General features: G+C 40.9%; 2 protein-coding genes across 2 annotated transcripts in view; both read right to left on the bottom strand.

The window, feature by feature from the left end:
* LOC307133598 (craniofacial development protein 2-like) overlaps nucleotides 1-23,505 on the bottom strand; it is a 1,416,430-nt gene that overhangs the window by 524,835 nt on the left and 868,090 nt on the right. The window lies entirely within an intron of this gene.
* cacng8a (calcium channel, voltage-dependent, gamma subunit 8a) lies at nucleotides 6,616-23,158 on the bottom strand. Its single transcript, XM_079829657.1, has 5 exons — nucleotides 22,946-23,158; nucleotides 20,454-20,681; nucleotides 8,881-8,964; nucleotides 8,632-8,772; nucleotides 6,616-8,193 (listed from the first exon to the last, which is right to left on the bottom strand). Exons 1-5 carry the CDS (start codon nucleotides 22,974-22,976, stop codon nucleotides 7,406-7,408), a joined length of 1,272 nt encoding a protein of 423 aa, XP_079685783.1. The 5' UTR covers nucleotides 22,977-23,158; the 3' UTR covers nucleotides 6,616-7,405.

The following is a 23,505-nucleotide window of genomic DNA, read 5'->3' as shown; positions in this document are numbered from 1 at the left end:
AAGGGGCCATAGAAAACATACCCCTTCCAGGGAGGAAGGCAGGTTTCTACAGCCGGTACTTTATTGTGCACAAAAAGGAGACTTGAGTTTTTTTTAGGTTTTAGATCTGAGGGGCCTGAACCATAGTCTTTAGAAATACAGGTTGACCCATACAAGATGCGTACCCTCAAACTCATAGTGTAACAAATCCATTTTGAGGATTGGTTTGTGATGATAGATCTAAATGATACTTACTTTCACATCGAGATTCAGCCAGAACACAGGAAGTTTCTCAGGTTTGCTTTCGGGGACGAAGAATACCAATATCGAGCTCTTCCTTTTGGCCTAGACTTCCTTGACCTTCACCTGCTGCTCTGGCTCTGCGGGAGGACATCAGATTAGGTCAGGAGCTTTCAGTCTTCAGAAACTGTTAGATCTCATGATGGCAGTGGCCAATTTCATTCCATTAGGCCTACTGCACATGAGACAGTTCCTGTTCATTGTGTCCTGCTCAAAAGCAGAGGTTTTAATCCTCTAACAACAATAGGTTGTGAAAATTTTGAGTTCTAGAGTCCCTTTCACTTGCAAGCTGTATGCCCTGAAATCTCTCTTTGAATCATGGTGTGAACAACGCCACTTGAAACCAGCTCTCTACCCTGTTGGTTCAAAGCTTCCTTCAAGAATGCCTTTCAGCGGGGTTGGCCCTTGCTACACTAAAGGTCTATGTGGCCACTATTTCTGCTAGCTACATACCCTTGAATGGAGCATCTGTTGGGAGGCACCCTCTGGTGTCTCAGTTCTTGCATGGTGCCAGATGGACAGTCGCTAGTTCCTTCCTGAAACCTAGCATTGGCCCTAGGAGCCTTAGCAGAAGCCCAATTTTAGCACTTGGGGTCAGTTTCTGAGAAAATGCTGACCCTTAAAGTGGCTCTTTTCCTAGCGTTGACCTCTCTAAAGAGAGTAGGAGACCTTCAGGTCCTGTCAGTAGCCCCCTCCTGCTTAGACTTTGCTCCGTGAATGGTAAAAGTTATATTGCACCGCAGACCGGACTACGTTCCAAAGGTGCCGTCATTTTGCAGGCTTTCTTTCTTCCACCTCATGAGTCTCTGGAGCAAGAAAGTCTTCACCTTTTACGTCTGGTTTGTGCTTAAAGGATCTATGCCCACAGGTCAGGCCAGTGGCGTAGACCCTCTCAGCTTTTGGTCTGCTTTGGTCGTCACTATAGAGGTAGTGCGGTCACCAAGCAGCGTCTCTCACACTGGATTACAGACGCAATAAACCTCTCCTACGAGGTGCGTAGAATGGCTTAGCCTCTAGTAAGGGCCCACTCCACTAGAGGGGTTGCATCTTCCAAAGTTCTTACTAGGGATACATCCTCACAAGATGTCTGTGCTGCAGCAGGTTGGTCCTCTCTGCACACATTCATAAGGTTCTACAGTCTGGGCGTGGATTCTGTCAGTGCAGATACACAGCCTTATTGGGCAGGCACTATCCCATGGCATGGTGGTGTTGGTATTTAAGTTCCCATAGTTTCAAGGCCATGATGCAGTGTTGAAGTTCCACCCGGAAGAGACACGTTTCGGTTTCCGTATGTAACTTGGTTCCCTGAGAAGGGAATGAGACACTGTCACATTCTTATGCCCTGGTCATGCCTGTGCACCTTCTTGTTCATCTTCTCCAGGCAATTATAATCTGATGACGCTGATGTCAGGTGTCTATTTATGGTTTCATTGGTGTACTATGCTGCGTCGCATTCGGCCAATCAAATTGCCATGTTTAGACGTGTGTCAGACAATGGCTCACACGGAAGCACTCCTATAGCGCCAATGCCATGATGCAGCTTTTCATTCCATTGTCTGCAAATCAGGTTACATACATAAACTGAGATTAATTTATGTTGGTCAGTCACTACTTACTGATCATCTTTATTTATTCTCTCAGGTGTAGCTTTTTAGTTTTTATAATTTTTTACATAATATATAATGTAATATAAATACAAATATCTTAGCATTTGCATGCATTTTAATAAATTGTATTAATGCATAATCATAAATAAAGAGTGGTGCAGACCTTTGTACGCATTGATTCTTATCCTAAACCTTTTTTGTGCATGTGCTTCTACCCATGGACTTCAGTATTTGTCAGATATGTGAAATGACATCCATGCTGAAGCCAGGATTCTATTGCCTATTTCCATCCATCTGTTTCGGATGTTTGGCATTCTCTCTTGCTCTAAATTACTGAATGTGCCAATCATTGAGGGAACACAACCTTTCTCCCGACTTGGATGAATGCAAATTTGATATAAATAATAAAACATCAACCACCTTGCCTTCATACTTTGTTTCTTTCTTTCACTGTCACATAGAAACACATGTCATTTTCTTTTTGACCTCCTTCCAGATTTCCATCTCCCTGTTCATCCCACTCATCTCATTTCCTCCCTCCTGCTTCCTCTAAATTTAGAGCGTGGCCAATCGTGCTCCAGAGAACGTAAGCAACACAAACATGGATTAGAAGTGCGGTTCCCCTCTCTTACCGAGCCACCCAAACCTCTTGTAGAAATAGTGACCATAAGTATAGCATAAGTATGGCATAAGTACATCTAAACTATGACAGACACCAGTATGGTGTGGGTGTTCTACTTAAGTTTAGCTTTGGTTACATATCAGGTATCTTTACCTTCTTTGTGACCTAGATATATCTGCAGGGCACATAGCAACTGAATATTCTGATGAGTTACAGCTTGTTTATGTTCGCCTATCTTTAAACTCTGCCCTTGTTGGTTTGACCTCTGAAAACTCTGCACTTACAGTTGGCACATACACTTCCAGCCAGCTAATGATCACTAACGGCATTCCAATGCATGGGATATGACACCTGAGCCTATAGACCCCATGAAAATGTTTGACGAGTGTTGTTTTCTTGTGATGACGTATTTCTTTAAATAGCTATTAGCCTCTAGTTTATGTCACGGTTGTGAATCATTATTTGCTACTTGCTAATGCTGGTCAGAAGCAGGTAGTATAAAGAGAAAGGACATTTTTATTCAGATAATATTTTATTGGATATAAATTACTAACACTACAGGTTTTTTTGCCTGGTTTTCTAGAAGAGAAGGACTATAAGCTTTAAATGTGTACATCTTTTGAATCTTTTGTCAACTTTTAGGAGTACACAGATGACCTCAAAAACTAATACACATATGCTACTACCTACTAGTTCTTCAAAGATTCTGAAGTGTGCATACAGTACAATGGACGCTTTACTATCCCATGAGTGTCAGGGTTCAGTCACTTTTGTCTAGTTTATTCTTGTCTTTGTGTGAGCGTACGGTCTCAAATCTGTGTTAACACGCAGCTTATGAGTTTTTCTCATAGTTGTGTGTTCATGTCACGTTTGGTGTGAACACATGGCTTGTCATGTATTTCTTTGTGCCATGTGCTCTCATGTCTATTGTCTAACCCTGGCCATCTTGTTATCTGATTATTGGTTTATTTGCCCCACCTGTCCTCTATTATTAGCTGCCTTGTTTGCTCCTTATTTATTCTCCTTGTGTTTGCAGTCCTGTGCTGGATCGTCGTCATCTGTTACCTGTTGTTTGTGCTTCGTGTTTCCCTGCTAGTCAAGTTAAAGTCAAGTCTCCAGCGATTGAGTCCCCGCTTCCTTCACCACCCAAACCCTGACAATGAGGACATGGGAGAGGAGTTGTGAATAGAGTTCTGCAGGGATGGCATATTTTTGTAGGCCAAAACCCAGAGTCAGTATTTTTGCACTTCTGTTTTCATCGTCCTGAAGTCAGTGGGGTTTTTTGGTTCAATATCTGTAATAAGGTCTGTGGTGAACACAAGCTCAAGATAATTGCTTTATGCTATGAAATAAAATACATCAGTGATTTTTTTAAAGCTTTTATTTGTCTTGGAAAAAGGCTGTTAATTGGAAACAAGTGGCTAAATAAGACTACAGTGGTTTGGGGGACATTAAACGTCATCATGCCGAACAGGACAACTCATCTACTCACTACTCTACTTTCTCAGCCTCAGTGTGTTCATAATCGAGCTCTTGCAAACCACCTTAAACTTTCAAGGAAAATGTTTTTTAAAGACTGAAAGAGTTGACGGAAGCTTAATGGTGGTGACAAAGCGTCCAGATTACATTCATAATACACACATTCATACTATATAGAACATACTTTTTTTTAGCAGTCGTGAAATAATTACTTATTCAAAATATGTCCCTCAAGAGAGTACGCAATTTCGAACGCAGCCTCTGGCAGTTAAGCAATGCAACTGAGCCTGCAGGTCACATGACAAAGCCAACGAGATGGATGTAATCTGGATTTCATTCATACTAAACACATTAATGCTGCGTCCATATTCAGAGGCTGCATCCTTCAAAGGCCGATTGTGTCACCGTGGCGCGACGAAAGCTGTCCCAATTTGAAGGTTCCTTCAAATGCGGCCTTTGTTTCCTGTGAAATGAAGGATACAACCGATGGCCTTGCCTTCTCCAGAATTCATTGCGCACCATTGCACCACTTTTTTTTAGAGAAATTGACAAATTAATTTTTTAAATGCATGTATTGGGTTTCAGCTTACTGAAATATCTAATGATACAAATTCAAACATTTTAAAGCTGTTCAAATGTTGACATATCTTACTAAGATGCGATAGCTAAGACTTATATAACTTACTAAGACTTATATAGCTTACTCTTTATTACATAGAGAAATCAACCATGGTGCATTTTTAGACTGTTTTTGAACCCTGTTTTCAGACAGTTTAATATAACTTTCAAAAAAGTCTTGTACAAATGTTACTGCCATTGTGTTAATTGTATGATATGTGGTTAAAGTTTGATCCTGAACATCTTGTTTCATTAAAGATGTGTATTTTATTGCTGTTGTTTGTGGGTTGGACAAGAGAGCTGTTGGTGCTGATTCAAACTATAACTCAGATTGATGACAGGCGCACAGGTGACATTTTATTGCCTAACACTTCTCTGAAAGGTATGTACACGATGCCTAAGACTAAATGTCTGTGTAGGAGTGGATGGACAAACGGCATAAATGAGGCCCCTCAGTCAGCATTTTTTATGAAAATGAACACGACACATTAGAGAATTGTTTCTTTCAGTCATGTCCTTCCCTTAAGCAAGGCGTGGGCATTAATGCGTTACTCTCTTTCAAATTACTCTATTTGTGTGTGCGTGTGTGAGAAATGCGTCTGTCTCCTGAAGGCTTGTGAGGGCATTGGGCTGACTACCTAGACAGCATTTTAAGGCCTTTTAAGATAGTTAACTTTGGCCAAATTCAAAGGCAGCCTCTCCAGAGAAGGTGAAACCTTTTTTACGTGTGTATTTTTATGCTTATATGTTATATTAGCCTGGATGCCAGCCAAATGTAGCCCCGCCCAGAACATTTGAGTTCAGGAAATTCGGTCTGGACTTGATCTGTTGTGGAGCAACTATGCCCGAACAGGAGCTGTTCGGACCAATCAAATTGTCAGGGCGGGCTTTATACAATGATGGACAGATGATCAACAGTAATGTAAGCATTCATGTCACCAAAGAGCGCTTGAGTTGAATTTGTTCTAAACGGAGAGCTTGTTCGTATATGCATTCACCTTTACTATTTCTCTCAAAAATTATGATCGTGTTGGTAAGTACTCAGTTTTTACAACACTTCTTCCAGCATGTGTGCAGTTGAGTTCTGTTGACAACTATTCTCCGAGCAACTCCGTTGCTCTGATTAGTTGTAGGTCTATCCAATTGAGGTCTTTCCTGGTTCGGTTGATCCACGCCCTTTAATCACAGCCCATTGGAGCAGCATCAGACTCGTATTCTGACTTGAATTGAGTATGACGACGTCAGGCGAATGTTATATGCTATTGGTATTGCTTTGTTAGCTTAGCCAAATGCTATTGCTAACATCAAGGAATGTGTGCTTTACATTGAGTTGCGGTCTGATAAACCTTTTAAATGGTCTCACGAAAAGACAGCTGCCTTTGTAGGTTCACTTTAAGGGATGTCAACAGTGGTGATTACCAGGTGATCATAAAGGCACTCCATCTGTGTACAGCCGTCTCCTTGAATACACGTTTTGTACTCGTCCCATAGTTGTAGGCTGGAAAAAAATGATTTAATTAGAAGAAGGCTGTTTCTTTGTCATGTCAAAATATGTGTGTATAAACTGTGGCGTATCAAATTCCTCTCTAGTCCCCTGGGTCTTCCCTCTGACCCTTCTCTGTCATCCTAAATCCATCCGCATAAGCACATACAGGCAATGCACACAAAGCCAAAAGGCAGAGCATTATGAATATATCATATATATTAGATATGAATCATGCATACAAAGTTACAAATAAACATGAAAATAATATGCTGCAGTCAAAACTGCTAACAGTATGCACACAGATCTCAGTTTTAGACATTCATAGAATATATCATTTTATTTTACCAAAAGAGTTTTTCCACACACACGCACACACAATTTTATATGTATATTTAAATTCATAATATACTATATATTTATTAGATTTTTTTGTCTTTTCTGGTGAGGTTTTTAGGTATACGTATTGCTCCCCTGGAATGAATGCCTTTCACTTCTATATTCTGTCTCTTTCTTTTTCTCTTTTTGACTTCTAGTCTCAAAAGCAGTTCATTAAAATTTGTTATCCCATCGTAACAATATTAAGACTGTTAATATGATAAATAAATCAAATATATTTATATGAAGACTTAACTACTTGTACACTTACGGTTACAATGAAAAATTCCACAGATCTAAATATTATCAATCTTTGTAAAAACTAAAACAAAAAAAAGTCATAATAGTAATAGTCGCCACACTCTCGCAGAATTAACACATGCTTGACACTGAATGACATCGTGAAATATTGTGTCAACATGTGCAAGAAAAAAAAATCACAGTTTAGTTCATCATTCGAAAGGAAATAAATTAAAATGGATACTTGTGCAAAAAAATAACTTGATAAAAATGTATAATGTATAAGTTAACTCATCAATAACAATTACCATAATAATAAAAAAAAACAACAACAACTATATTGGAATGCTAAATAAGTTACAGGAATAACCTGATGATAAAGCACTGGAATTGAAAGAGCTTGAAGAACTGAAAGATCACCATCACACACATCGAGTATTTCAACATGAATCAATAAGAAGTGCGGATGGAATTCTGTTACTCAAGTCACCATGTTCAAAAACTGTAATGGAGAGAAAAAAGAGGATGTATTGCCTTCTTGTTCACTTTTTTGTCGTCTTGTGAGCAGACCTTATTTCGTTTCTCAGCCCTTTCTTGCTCTTTTTGTCTCTCCCGTTCTCCCCCTTCTTGCTTTACTTGCAGTTTGTGTAATCGCTTGTTTTCCCCGTCACTCTCTTCCCTCCCCCCTCGAGGCTTTTGTTACACAGGTGTTGTTCTCCTGTTGAGAGTGTTAGTGTTTGAACTGTCTCCTTTTCCCAGTCGATCCAAGGTCCCCATTCCTCGATCCCTCTCCATGGTGGCAGAGGAGCCGGCGGATAGCGGCGGCTGCTGGGGGCCGGAGGAAGACGAGGTATTGAGGGTGGCGTTGGCCGAGGCAGCCAGGTTCGACTTGGAAAGAGAAGGCAGCGTTCCCGTCATGAGCGTTCCACCGCCTCCCTCCTTCGTCGGAAAGTAATTGTGCAGCTGGTAGAGAGTGGCACGGTCGACTGTGCCATACATGGGTGGCTTACCTTCCCTGCCCAGCGTGTACATCGATATATCTCCCATTCCTCCTCCGGAGTGCGTATGCGGATTGGGAAGCGTGGCTACTGAAAACGGTGGCGGGCCGGCGGCCAAGGGTGGGCCAAAATTCTTGGGAGCAATGGCTGAGGTGGGGGACTGTTCACGGGAGCGGGTCGGCTCCGCAGTGGAGCGCGAACTTGACCGGGAGGAGCGCCGCCGGAAGCGGTATCCTGGCAAGCGTAACACAGCGGAGGTCGTGCTGCGGAAGAGGTCAGTGCGTGAGCGGCAGCGCAGTTCTTTGTTGCGCTCAATGTAAATGTTGACTGCCAGCACGCCCACAACTTCCGCCAGGATGAACGACAGGCCACCGAAGTAAAAGGACCAGCCGTAGGAGTAGTGCCACTTCTTGTCCTCATCCTTTTTGGGAGAAATGTCGCTCAGAGCAGCAGAGATGTATACAATGACACCTATAATGTTGCTCAGGCCTAGGTCAATTCAAGACAAAAAGTTAAAAAAAAAAAAATTAGTTTACGTCAACAGATTTATTTTTAATACAAAGCAAGGACTCAAAGAATCTGGCGGGAATTCACTAAGAATGAATCACAACCCACTGAAGCTGTAGTTGATTTGAAATAAATAATTTTTAATAAATATAACTGTAACCATAACAGCCAAGTTACACCAGGCTAATGGCACTGACTTTAAAAATGCGCTATAATCAGCCTAATTTGCATAGAAATTAAAATAATAACAATTTAAAATATGTTTTGATATTTGTATATTTACTTAGATAATAAAATGTATTTTAACATTTTTAAAATAAAAATACTCCTAAAATCCAGTGCACAAATGTGTCACAACATTTTTGTGAATTCACCTCATTAAAATTTGGATGCTGTAATTGTCATAATGAGAAATGTTACCTGCCACTACAAACAAAATGCCTGCTCCCAAAATGATGTGTCTTTTGGTCTTGTAGAAGCGACTAGATGCCACACAAACTCCACCTAGCAGCAATAATATGGCACTGAGGATAGGAAATATACTGGAGGCCCTGACTACACCTGAGAAAAAGAACAAAATTTTTTTTTAATTCATTATTTTCCCCATACCCCTATATTCAGAATGCAAATATCATCACATAATCCAAAAACATGCACAAATAAACTCACGCAAAAGGTACTCTGCAGCATCCTGGTCATAATCAGCATCCTCTGGGAAGTGATTAATCTGGGAACACACTCCTCTCTTCAATCCTAAAGAGAATGAGAGGGAGATCCTTCAAATATGTCACCATATTTTCTGGTTTCTGAACGAGCTAAATAAAGTAGCACTTAGCATCGGTGATTCAGCACTCGCTTTGGCGACTTGCTTGAGTTCAGCCTGCAACACTCCAAAAACCAAGGCTCCCCCTCTTTCTCTAACAATTTCCTGTCTTATTTCTCAATGTCACTATAAATAAAAATTGATAAAAGGCCAAAAGATTTTTTTTTCTTTTTTTTCAGCCAAACAGTGGGTGAGGTGTTTTGTTCTAAATGGATTCAGAGTAGATGTCAATGGCTGTGAGTCACCCCAGGTCAAAGGCGTCATGCGGTGCTCTCACTCGTGTGATATAAACCATTCACTTTAGACATGCACTGCATATGTCCAGTGTCTTCCAGTGCTTGCTGTCTTAATTTTATGCCAGGGTTATTATCGTTAACCCAGGGCGTTTTCACACATTTGTGAAATGTTGACTTGTGAAAGAGAACCGAACCATGAAGAAAATGCAACAATGTAACAAAACAGTCCCTGTTCGGAACAAAGCAACTGAGGTTGAAACCCCCTTAGAGTGTGTTCTCACTTAGTTTGATTCTCTTGGTTCTTTTGGTCTGGACCAAATAAGAAAAGGACTCCTGGGGCCGGTTGCATAAACCGTTAAGACTAGTCTTACAAGTTAGACATAATTTTTTTTCTTTAAGACTGTTCATAATTTTTTTAAATCAGTTACACAAAAACATAGACTGGCCTAATTTGATACGAAAAGTAAGACTGAATGCCACTTGCCTAACTGCTAGTGGCTCATACACTCAAAAAAAAATTATTTATGATGCTGTTCACTTTATTTAAGCAATTCATCTTGATTTAACATCATTATATTAGGTTTCTGGTTCAAATGTAATTGATTCATGTTAAACTTAAAACCGTTACTCTTTGACATAACTTGATGTTTTCATTTTGAAATAACATGTTTCAATCAAGTAACCCAAAGAAATAAGACTTTCACTTCCCATCATGCTTTGCAAAGGGTCTGAATTTGGAGAGTAAATGTTTAAATAAAGTGCAATTTGATGCAATTTTAACAAGATGAGAAAATTGAGAGACTTTTTAATACTTAATGTTTTATGGTGTTATTTAAAAGTTTGTGTTATGTTAGTGTTTTTGGAGGTTACCATTGTGGTGAAGTTCCCCATTGTGGCTCCTCCTTGAACTGCCACCTTAACGTGGTGGAGGGGTTTGAGTACCCGAATGAACCTAGGAGCTATGTTGTCCGGGGCTATATGCCCCTGGTAGGGTCTCCCAAGGCAAACAGGTCCTAGGGGACGGGTCAGACTAAGAGCAGTTCAAAAAAACCTTATGATGACCAAAAAAATGAGGACCGTGACGTCGCCCGGTACGGCGCAGCCGGGGCCCCACCCTGGAGCCAGGCCTGGGGTTGGGGCTCGTATGCGAGCGCCTGGTGGCCGGGCCTTCCCCCGCGGGGTCCGGCCGGGCTCAGCCCAAAGGAGCGAAGTGGGGACACCTTCCCGTGGGCCCACCACTCACAGGAGGGACCGTAAGGGGCCGGTGCAGAGAAGATCGGGCAGCAGTCGAAGGCAGGAGCCTAGACAACCCGATCCCTGGACACGGAAACTGGCTCTTGGGACATGGAATGTCACCTCACTGGCGGGGAAGGAGCCTGAGATTGTGCGTGAGGTTGAGAGGTTCCGACTAGAGATAGTCGGAATCACCTCTACGCATGGCTTGGGCTCTGGAACCACACTCCTCGAGAGAGGATGGACTCTTCACCACTCCGGAGTTGCCCATGGTGAGAGGCGGCGGGCTGGTGTGGGTTTGCCTATGGGTTGCTTATAGCCCCCCAGCTCTGCCCCCATGTGTTGGAGTTTACCCCGGTGAACGAAAGGGTCGTTTCCCTACGGCTTCGGCTCATGGATAGGTCTCTCACTGTTGTTTGTGCCTACGGGCCGAACGGCAGTGCAGAGTACCCGGCCTTCTTGGGGTCTCTGGGAGGGGTGCTGGAAAGTGCTCCGACTGGGGACTCCATCGTTCTACTGGGGGACTTCAACGCCCACGTGGGCAATGACAGTGACACCTGGAGGGGCGTGATTGGGAGGAACGGCCCCCCTGATCTGAACCCGAGTGGTGTTCAGTTATTGGACTTCTGTGCTAGTTACGGTTTGTCCATAACGAACACCATGTTCAGGCATAAGAGTGTCCATCAGTGCACATGGCACCAGGACACTCTAGGTCGTAGGTCAATGATCGACTTTGTGGTCGTTTCATCTGACCTGCGGCCGTATGTCTTGGACACTCGGGTGAAGAGAGGGGCGGAGCTGTCAACTGATCACCACCTGGTGGTGAGTTGGATCCGATGGCGGGGGAGGAAGCTGGACAGGCCCAAACGTACTGTGAGGGTCTGCTGGGAACGTTTGGCCGAGCCCCCTGTCAGAGAGATCTTCAACTCCCACCTCCGGCAGAACTTCGACCGGATCCTAAGGGAGGCTGGAGATATTGAGTCCGAATGGACCATGTTCTCCACCTCCTTTGTCAAAGCGGCCGCTCTGAGCTGTGGCCGTAAGGTCTCCGGTGCATGTCGAGGTGGCAATCCCCGAACCCGGTGGTGGACACCGGAAGTAAGGGATGCCGTCAAGCTGAAGAAGGAGTCCTATCGGGCCTGGTTGGCTTGTGGGACTCCTGAAGCAGCTGACATGTACCGGCAGGCTAAGCAGATTGCTGCCCGGGTGGTTGTGAAGGCAAACACTCGGGCCTGGGAGGAGTTCGGTGAGGCCATGTAAAAGGACTATCGGCTGACCTCGAAGAGATTCTGGCAAACCGTCCAGCGCCTCAAGGGGGGGGGGGAGCAGTGCCCTACCAACGCTGTTTACAGTGGCGATGGGCGGCTGTTGACCTCAACTGGGGATGTCGTCGGACGGTGGAAGGAATACTTTGAGGATCTCCTCAATCCCGCCATCACGCCTTCCATTGAGGAAGCAGAGGCTGGGGGCTCAGAGGAGGACTCGTCCATCACCCAAGCTGAAGTCACCGAGGTGGTCAAGAAACTCCTCGGTGGCAAGGCACCGGGGGTGGATGAGATCCGCCCTGAGTACCTCAAGTCTCTGGATGTTGTGGGGCTGTCTTGGCTGACACGCCTCTGCAGCATCGCGTGGCGGTCGGGGACAGTGCCTCTGGGATGGCAGACCGGGGTGGTCGTCCCTCTTTTTAAGAAGGGGGACCGGAGGGTGTGTTCCAACTACAGGGGGATCACACTTCTCAGCCTCCCCGGGAAAGTCTATGCCAGGGTACTGGAGAGGAGAATACGGCCGATAGTAGAACCTCGGATTCAGGAGGAACAGTCTGGTTTTCCTCCGGGCCGTGGTACACTGGACCAGCTCTATACCCTCTACAGGGTGCTGGAGGGTTCATGGGAGTTTGCCCAACCAGTCCACATGTGTTTTGTGGATTTGGAGAAGGCATTCGACTGTGTCCCTCGCGGCATCCTGTGGAGGGTGTTCGCGGAGTATGGGGTCCGGGGTCCTTTGCTAAGGGCTGTCCGTTCCCTGTATGACCGAAGCAGGATTTTGGTCCGCATTGCAGGCAGTAAGTCAGACTTGTTCCCGGTGCATGTTGGACTCCGGCAGGGCTGCCCTTTGTCGCCGGTTCTGTTCATAATTTTTATGGACAGAATTTCTAGGCGCAGCCAGGGGCAGGAGGGTGTCAGGTTTGGGGACCACGCGGTTTCGTCTCTGCTCTTTGCGGATGACGTTGTCGTGTTGGCCCCTTCTAACCAGGACCTTCAGCATGCACTGGGACGGTTTGCAGCCGAGTGTGAAGCGGCTGGGATGAGGATCAGCACCTCCAAATCCGATTAAGTTGACCCAACGTAAGTACATTAAATTGGAATAACAGAATTGCATAATGCTGAAATAAAGCAAGTTAATCATGTGGAAATACTTTCCATGATTTTTTTATGTTCATTCAAAGAGTTATTTTTTTGAGTGTTCTAGATCTTAAGACACTGTCTTAACATAATGGCTTAGTTTATGCAACTGGCCCCTGGTCCACTTAGCATTAACAGTATCATTTTTAAGGCTGAACTTCCAAAAAAAAAAGGCTTTATTATGTATATTTTGCTACAGAACCTAACAAACATCCACAAATGATGCTGTGTGCTGGACTAAATGCGCTCAATGTGCGTAAGGGGTGTGTGGTCCATTTTTTGTTTTATTTATTTTCTTGGATGCTTTTTACAGAATTTTTATTATCTAAGGAGGTTAATGTTAAAATGAAGCTGGTTTTCCTTCACCCTTTTTTCAGCAGGAACACAGAATCAACAATTCCAAACTAAGTGAAATAATGAGAACTTCAAAATTCCAAAGAGTGAAATAACAAAAAAAGCATTATATTATATTATATTATATTATATTATATTATATTATTTTACAATAAACAGTTCATTCTGGTTCTCAAATCTGATTGGCTGAGAGCTTTTTCCAGCCATGCAATATTCTACCAGTATCACCACTGAAACTGTTTTACCGTTTGTATCACTGGACTTGCAGCATTTTTCTCACAGCAAGGGTCATGGCAGAAAACAAATACTCTCCTGAGTAGGTACTAATTTTGAATAAGTAATTACTTCATGGGCGCTAAAAAGTATGTTCCCTTTTGTTCCCTTTCAGTCACTCCCAGTTACGTCAGTGACTGGCGAAATCCCCATAACGTCTCTGTTCCCTCCTCAGGGTTACATACGTAACCGAGACGTTCTATATAGTATGAGTGTGTGTAGTATGAATGTAATTGTTTTTCGCCTACTATATAGTAGGGAAGTATGCGATTACAGATGCAGCCCATCATTTTACAAATACTAATGTTGTTGCGTTACCGAATGTAGTTTAGACCTCAAATATGCGACATATATAAACATAGCAGATGTGAGATCCAGGCTGTCAGCGGCCGTTCAGCTCTCATGTACCTGCCCATAACAGGTTCATCATCTCCTTCAGGAATTTGCTGCTGCCTCTAGATAGTGTTTAACATGAGGTATAATTCATTTTGGGTTCATCAAACGGGCAATCTTTGGTCTTATTAATCTATTGTTCCTGAGCAAATCGATTTGGCTAAAAACTGTTTGCTTGTTTATTTCCTATTGTACAAACTTCTTAAACATTTATAATGGCTAATATTGTTTATTTAAATATAATTTTTTCAATAAATATTATTTTATATAAATAACATGCCGTATTTGGTAATGAGAAAGGGTCCGTTAGCGATTGTGATTTCGACTTCAGTGAAAGTTGGCTACATTATTACACCATTGGATGGCAGCAAAGACTGTCTTTATGAGTGAGTTAGTAGAAAATACTTTTATATTGGAAGGACAAAACAAGTTTGTAAACAAGACAATTTACAAATGCATTGGCTAGTGCTGTCAAGGGAAATTCCCTTAACTGTTAAAAGGACAAAGACAAAGACATTCCTGAGTGGATATTCAAACTGATTTTGTGATTATGAATACAACATTGACCTTGAAGAATATCAGCTAGATGCAGGTAATGTACTCGCATAGTCAATCTCTCTCTCATGTGGGATTACAAATTTAAGAATCTGTTTAAAACTAAGGGAAGTACATTGTATTTAGCATTTAAGGTAAAGATGATGACATCTGTTTTGCAAAGTTTCCAGGCCAGTTCCTGTTCTCTTTATTGCAAGTCAAATGAGCCAGATTACTGAGATTTTCACCTTTTGTCTTTAATGGATCTCGGAGCCCCAGTAATCGTTAGGCTGACTGGATTACGATTGGAGTCTGGGGGTCTCTGCTTCAATGAGGAAAAGAGTTTCCAACACTCACAATACTCTACATAATACATCAAGCTTCAATGAAGCAACTCAGTGTTCCTTCGTAACTAGTTCTAAAGTGACGTTGTAGAATTAGTAACGGAAGCTTGGGCTCAACCGTACAAATTTGAGATTTGAATCTGTGCTGGAATACACAGAGTTGTTGTTTCTTATTTATTTACACACTTGTGCTGTTGAACTGTTGCATAAACGCAATATCACACTCGTAGCTGTGCGATATGACTTTAGCCTATATCAGTACGACTACGACCTGCTGCCTCGTGCCTATGGCCGAATCACAGCCGTGCTGAGAGCCATATCGCATGGCTACGAGTGTGATACTTATGTATTATATTATATTAATAATACAATTCAATTTCATTTTAAATATATTTCAATATATTACAAAGAGTAAGAAAAGCTTTGTTATACTGTAGCTTCAGCTGCAATTCAAATCTGAATAACGCAGATTTACGTGTATGTACAGCTGGCTAATCAGAGATTTGTAATCTGGGTCTGTATAAAATGTGTTTATTGTGTTTGAACTGGTTTTGAGAATGACACTTGGCATTGCTTGAGGATCTTGAAAGGCTCTAAAGGAAAGCTTGTGTGGAAAGCCCTTATATGGAGATGGTTTGGGCGTGTTTCATACAATTGACTAACCTAATGCACGTGGCCGCTCATTTAGAATACTCCAGATTCACTAACATTAGAACGAGGTTAAGTGCAAATTCATGTGCACAAGCACGTGTTGTGAATTATTTTTCATGAGAAGTTCTCCTGTGCATACAAATACGAAATAATCCATTGAACTATTAGTGAATGAGACCCAATGTCTGACTCACTTACTGAAAATATATGTTATCTGTTATATGACAATGCATCGAGACTTTTGCAACAGAACTATTATTGCAATAGATTACAATATTAATATTTTAATAAAAAATATTAAAACATACACTATTTTGACAAAAGTATTGGGACACCCCTCCAAATCATTGAATTCAGGTGTTTCAATCACTTTCATGGTCAAAGATGTATAAAAAATTCATGCTGAGGCACTTTCTGCAGAGTCAATACCTACAGACCTCCAAACTTTGTGTGGCCTTCAGATTAGCTCAAGAACAGTGCATAGAGAGCTTCATGGAATGGGTTTCCATGGCTGAGCAGCTGCATCCAAGCCTTACATCACCAAGTGCAATGCAAAGCGTTGGATGTAGTGGTGTAAAGCACGCCGCCACTGAACTCTAGAGTGGAGACGTGTTCTCTGGAGTGATGAAACACGCTTTTCTGTCTGGCAATCCGATGGACGATGGGTTTGACGGTTGCCAGCAGAACGGTACTTGCCTGACTGCATTGTGCCAAGTGTAAAGTTTGGTGGAGGAGGGGTTATGGTGTGGGTTTGGTTTTTATGGGGTTGGGCTTGGCCCCTTTGTTCCATTGAAAGGAACTCTTACTGCTTCAGCTTTAGAGTATGTGAGTGGAGTGGAGTGGGAGCAGAGTGTGGAGTAGACCGGCATGATTTTGATTGGAGTGAGGAGCGGATTTTTTAAAAGTCGGAGCGTCGTGGTTTTCACTCGCTCCGAGAGCACTTCACTACCGCTCCATCATGAGTACAATTCATGCCAACGGCCAATAATATAACTGCATTTTTAGCCAGAACTCACACATTAAACACATTTAACAGTTTGATACAGATGGATCACTCAAATCAGAAAGAATGTAAAGGTTATGATGACAGCGATAGACATGAGCAGGATGTTATAGTTCAAGGAATTTTTTGTACCTTCTACATATTGAATATGATCGGGTGAAAGCACAATAAACAAGTAACACTTATTCACACACGCAATCGCTCTCTCTAATGCATTCAAACAATCGTACAGTGCTTATCTGCTTACAGTTATCTGTATCTGATTTTGAATGAGCAGAAATCTGTAATGTAGTGACCCGTAGATAAAATAACTGATGAAAACGTACTATTTTCATCCTTCCAAACAAAGTTTGCACTGCAATAAACTACACTGAAACTATATCCTATTGTTTATATATATTTTTCCATTTGATATATGTTATAAACCGAACTTTTGTGATATTTCAAAGCTTACTTAAATACTTTGGCCGCACATTTCCTTGGAGCGAAGACGGAGCAGTGTTTCTGATATCAGTGAGCGAGGAGTCTAAAATGGTGAACCTGGAGCTGGAGCGGAGTGATTATTGAATGCGTAGAGCGTGGAGGGCAAATTGCTGCCGCTCCACTCCGCTCACATACTCTGTTCAGCACACCAAGACATTTTGGACAATTTCATGCTCCTAACTTTGTGGGAACAATTTGGGGATGGCCTCTTCCTGTTCCAACATGACTGCGCACCAGTGCACAAAGCAAGGTCCATAAAGACATGGATGAGCGAGTTTGGTGGGGAGGAACTTGACTGGCTTGAAGAATGGTCAAAAATTTCCTAAACCTTGTGAAAAGCCTTCCCAGAACAGTTAAAGCTGTTATAGCTGCGAAGGATGGGCCAACTCCATATTAAACCCTAAGGATTAAGAATGTGATGTCATTAAAGTTCATGTGAATGTAAAGGCAGGCATCCCAAAACTTTTGGCAATATAATGGAAGTCGGAGCCATAGCCTTGTGAGCTCCGACACGTAGCACAGCAACCCTTCAGGCGACCCAAGTTTGCGTCCCGGCTTGTGGTCCTATCCATTGTCCCTATCTTTCCATTGACCTATCCAATGAAAAAAATATAACTTAAAAACAAACAACAACAACAAAAAACATATATAGTGGACAATGCAGTTTTGTAAGAAACACTAATAATGAATCAGTCTGCGCTTAGTGCGCTATATAAAGCAGAGAACCAAAGTGAGCAATATAATAAGTCAAAATGACTGTTTTTGTCTGGTTTGATTATTCTGCAAATGCAGTGAGAGCACTGCAGGCACCTTTGACCTGCAATGACTCATCACATAATCATAGCCATTGACATGTATACTCTTCTAGGTTTATAATGCAAATGGAAAAAATTACAGCCCATGTTTGTTTAAACCCTGTCTCTTGAGACCTGGCTAGAGCAAAGGAGGTGCTGTGTACTGTTAAAACAACTAGCTTAACTTGAATACCCCGCATTGCAGAGCCCAGAGGCTAAAAGGATCTGGAGACAACTCTTCCCACAATGCCTTTGGTAACTTTAAAGTAACCCTAAAGCTAGACAGTGAAATCAGTTTGTCTTAGGGTTCTGCCTCAGTGCCCTTGTTTTATTTCCTCTGTAGCACAGTACTGTATATAACAAGCATGTAAAAGTGTCCTGGTCCTAAAAAAAGATGGTAAAAAATGTGGTTAAAAAGTTAAAGGTTTTATTTAACTTTTGTCACATTATCTAATATGAGTGAATCAACCTAACTGCATTAAGTTACACCAATGAAAGTCATTTTCAGTCAAGGAGAAATAGATACTTAGGAAGCTAACAATGTCTCCATTCTCAAGTTGACATTTGTAGACTGCAATTTTGAAAAATTTATTGTTGAAGCTGATCGTGATCATGTTACAACGTTTCAATGAAAGTTTGCATCTTTAATATTTGTATTATGTGGTAGCCGTTTTGTAAAAGTAATAAGGCATTGGATGACACTCTATTTTGTGAACTAGCCTTTATTATTAACAATCTTTTCAACATTGATAATAATAATAATAAATTGAGCACCAAATCAGCATATTAAACTGATTTCTGAAGGATCATGTGACACTGAAGACTGGAGTAATGATGCTGAAAATTCAGCTTTGCCCTCAAAGGAATGAATTCCATTTTAAACAGAAACTAGTTATTTTAAATTGTAATACTATTTCGCAAGATTACTATTTTATTGTATATAGATCAAATAAATGTAGCCTTCATGAGCATAAGAGACTTCTTTCTAGAAAATTAATATCATATAATCCCAACTCTTTCCCCACCAGCATTTATAAAATAATTGCCAGCCACGCCAGCATTTTTTATCATTTTTACATAGATGTCATGGCCCTAGAATATTTTGTTGTATGAATATATGCAATATGCCAAAAGAAATAACAGAACCTCTTCTTTTAAACAAAAACAAAATGTTTCATTCTACTTTCATGCATTCTTTTTTTATCAACACTTGAATGTGGGTAAGTTTCATTAAAAAAAAAAAAATCCCAACCACCATCGCCAAGCCCCCAAGCAGTCGAGGGCCGGTGGCATGATTGATAATGAGCGCCAGTTGCGCACCGCACCGGTCTCGTATCTCTCACGGAGGAGCTTGGATGCATAAAAGGAGTGATGACGGTGAAGGGAGAGAGAGGACCAGGCCTGGACCTTACGTTGTGTTTTATTAAGTGTGTGCAACAGTTGACCATGAGGAGGCTGCCGTTTTTACTATAATTTTGGTGTTTATTTCTTTATTAAAGTGTTTAAACGTTTGCCGGTTCCTGCCTCCTTCTTCCCATAACAATAAACTGTGTTACATTGGTGCCGAAACCCAGGAGGAAGGAGGGACATTCTGTCAGAGAGCCCTCGCTGCTGAGGGGGCGGTGGTGCGAGTGAAGACCGGGTGGGACGGAGAGCTTGCTGCCATGCTCATGGGTTGAGGTGGGGTGGCTGCCGCCCGAGAGGGAGTGGAGGAGTCGCCGCCATTCGCCGTGGGCCTGGAGCCTGCTGCTGTTCGCCATATTTGGGGAGGAAGCAGGGGACGGGGGAGGAGCTGCCGGTTGCCCTCAACCGGAGGAGCGATTGGTGTGTCGAGCCGTCCACCGAGCATCCAGTACCATTGCATGTCACCTCTTGGCTGGTTGTGGACCGAGCGGCAGTGAGTCATGGAACCGGACCAAGAATTTGTTTTCTTTCTTTTCCTCTCTCGTCTCTGTCGCTTCTCATGCTTCCGGCTCCTTTTCTCTCGCCTCATCTGTCCTTACCCCCAGGTGCCGCGGCCGCCATGATTGGTCCCCCAGGGGGTTATAATATAGAGGGCAGTCTCGGGAGTACCCCCCGGCCTGCGAGGGGTGATGGGGGTATGTGGCAAGCAGTCAAGGCAGAGGCACCGAGAGTGAACGGCAACGAGGAGCTTCGGAGGCATAAAAGAAGGAGCGACAACAGTGAAGGATGAGAGAGGACCAGGCCTGGACTTTACGTTGTGTTTTATTATGTGTGTGCGGCAACTGTCCGTGAGGGGTTGCCTTCTTTACTTTCAGTTTGTGTTTATTTCTTTATTAAAGTGTTGAATGTTCGCCGGTTCCTCTTTCAGAAGATGCGTAATACCGTATAACAGCAAATGCCGGAAAATTCCATCAATGGCGGAAAAAGATTTAATGACCCCAAACTCATGGTTCAGTTATGGTAATAAATAAAAATAAAATGCACTTAAAAAAAACTGCGCTTGTGTACTTGAACTATCCTTGCAAATAATATAATATATAAGTAAGTGGCACTGATCAAAACAGAGCTGCAAAAAAAAATATATATGTTAGACCATACAGACTGTATTTTCCCTTCTGTAGTATAACTTCCATGAATCACTGTGCAAACTGCCCAGGTGGGGATTTCATTCATACACCATTTCCCCCACACATCCATACATACAGTACATGACCCAATCCTTCGCCCCCACACACAAACACAGATGTTCACTTACCTTCCAGGCAGCAAATCCTCCAGAGGCCGGAGTGGGTGAGAGCTCCAGGATCCTTCTTGTCCTTGTTGTGTGGGTCATCCTGAGAGGAGTTGGCAGTGCTGTTGCAGATAAAGGCCCGAGCGTACAGCCAGTAGTCCGTGCCAATGGCCACGGTCATCAAGGCGAAGGCTGCGAATGCACCCACAGTGGTGAGAAGCACCTGAATTCCCCGCTCGCACCACACCATGGCTTGAGTCATAAAATAAACAGAAACACAGCTGTGGTCAAACGAGGGCCTAAGAGAGTGTCAACAGGAACCTGAGTGAAGTCGACAGTTGAAAAGATGGGTATAAATAAAAGCATAAAGAAATATTGTAATCGGAACCCAAGCTTACAGGAAGAAGTAGATGAGATATGAGTGTGTGATCCTGCTGAACATATCAAGTGTTGGAAGATCAGTTGACGAGGACATTTTGAACCCAGATGTACAAATTGTCATCAGTGTGCCCAAATATAGGTTTCTAGGATGATGAACAAACGCCAATGCAACTTTGGAGAAGAATGCACATTTCAGAATATAATGTAGCCAAATATCACAATAAAATGCAGAGGTCAGAAAGGTAATATCTTTTAGATTATTACCAAATTGCTCTTAAAAAAGAGGTTCTTTATTGGTATTGATGGTATCATGAAAAATAATCTTTCCATTTCACAGGTTCTTTATATTGGAAAAGGGTTCTTCAGATTTTTAGAATGTTCTTCACACTAAGGGGAAAAAGGGTTCTTTTAAGAAAGGTTCTTTGTTGATTGAAAGGTTCTATGGCATTGATGCTCAAAACATCCATTTGGAACCTTTATTTTTAAGAGTGTAGTCCCATTGGGAATGTGTAGCTGCCAGGCAGCTATTGTGAACAGTCACGAGACAGTTGTAATTGAGATTTCTTTGCATGGATAGATATTTTATATGGAGCAATTCAAGCATGTTGATATGGATGAAAGATATTTTGGGATACGGTCCACTGCTTTCCTGTAGAAGATTAGATGGATAGTAATAAAGCTAAATATGTCAGCTAACGGCATGTCTACTGAAAAAAAAATACACAAAATCACAAAATAATTTTTTAATAATAATTATTATAAAAAATCTACAGCCAGCCGGTCATTTTTACAAATACAAATATGTATTTCAGATTAGCTTGAATATATATATATATATATATATATATATATATATATATATATATATATATATATATATATATATATATATATATATATATATATATATTATATATATATATATATATATATATATATATATATATATATATATATATATATATATATATAATAATATCATATATATAATAAATAAATAATCTATAAATGAACGTATATAGCTTGAACATTATATATATATATTCAAGCAAATATATATATTATTTATACATATAAATATATTAATTATATTATATGAATTTATATATATAAATATATATATATTAATTTATATATTATTGATTATATATATTATATTATATTATTATTCATATATTTATATATATATATATATATATATATATATATATATATATATATATATATATATATATATATATATATATATATATATATATATATATATATATATATATATATAAATATATGAATAATAATATAATATAATATATATAATCAATAATATATAAATTAATATATATATATTTATATATATAAATTCATATAATATAATTAATATATTTATATGTATAAATAATATATATATTTGCTTGAATATATATATATATAATGTTCAAGCTATATACGTTCATTTATAGATTATTTATTTATTATATATATGATATTATTTATATATATATATATATATATATATATATATATATATATATATATATATATATATATATATATATATATATATATATCATACACACACACACACACACACACACACACACACATATATATATATATATATATATATATATATATATATATATATATATATATATATATATATATATATATATATATATATATATATATACATTCATTTATAGATTATTTAGTAAATTTACGGACTAGCTTAAATGTTTCAGTACAATATAACATGTCTTTGTGATCTTAGTTACATGAAAGTAGCACCGGCATGTTACCATGGACAACGGTGAATTTAGCAGACATTATGCAAACATATTTTACTACTTCACAATTGACCAACCAAGTATTCCAGATCGAGAGCTGAGTAATAAAAAAACACAATGAACTCAGTCATGAGAAACCAAACAGAATGCGTGAGCTACGAACACTTCTGGAGCATCTAAAGATGTGTGTAAAAAAGTTCCCTGATAAGACAACAGTAAGCAGAAAATGATGCTGTCATACAGGAACACATTGAGACTCACTCAAGAGCATTTCACTAAACATGATGACAAGCATAAGACACGGTGGTCTCTGCACGGCACCGGCGGCCATTAATGAGATCTGATTACCTGGAGGAATGTGTCTTCCCTTCCCATCCATCCCTGCAGCTCTCCAATCCTTGTCACTGAATATTGTGCCGACCAGAACGTCCAAGCAGCATCCATCGACTGTTATCCCTCGCTTTTTCTTTCCCCCCTCTTTCACGCACCCCTCCGCTCACTGACTCTCTCTCTTTCTTTCTTTCTTTCTCTCTCCCCCTGTCTCCTGCCCGTGGGTGGGTGTAGATTTTATAGGTTTCGCTGCTTTTCTCCTCTTAGAGAGATTTCATGGCAGGAATCCTACTGCTTCTCCTCCTGAGGGGAAACAAACAATGAGAATAGAGAGACAGAACATGTTTAAGGTGCATGCTGGAGAAAAACAACAGCTGGAGATTGTGTTATTGCCATTAAATGATCATTATCATGACAGCAGTACGGTTTACATGTATTTCATCCAGGCGAGCGGTGAATCTAGATGGTTACATCGCCCATACATCCGCGAGAAGAGCAAGGGATATATAAAGAAAAAGAGAATAGAGAGAAAGCAAGACAGAGCGTGCGCCATTTCGTCACCATGGCAACAGCGCATT

Source organism: Gobio gobio, assembly GCF_949357685.1.
Source record: "Gobio gobio genome assembly, chromosome: 11".
Taxonomy (NCBI): domain Eukaryota; kingdom Metazoa; phylum Chordata; class Actinopteri; order Cypriniformes; family Gobionidae; genus Gobio; species Gobio gobio.
This window is presented reverse-complemented; position numbering and strand designations above follow the sequence as displayed.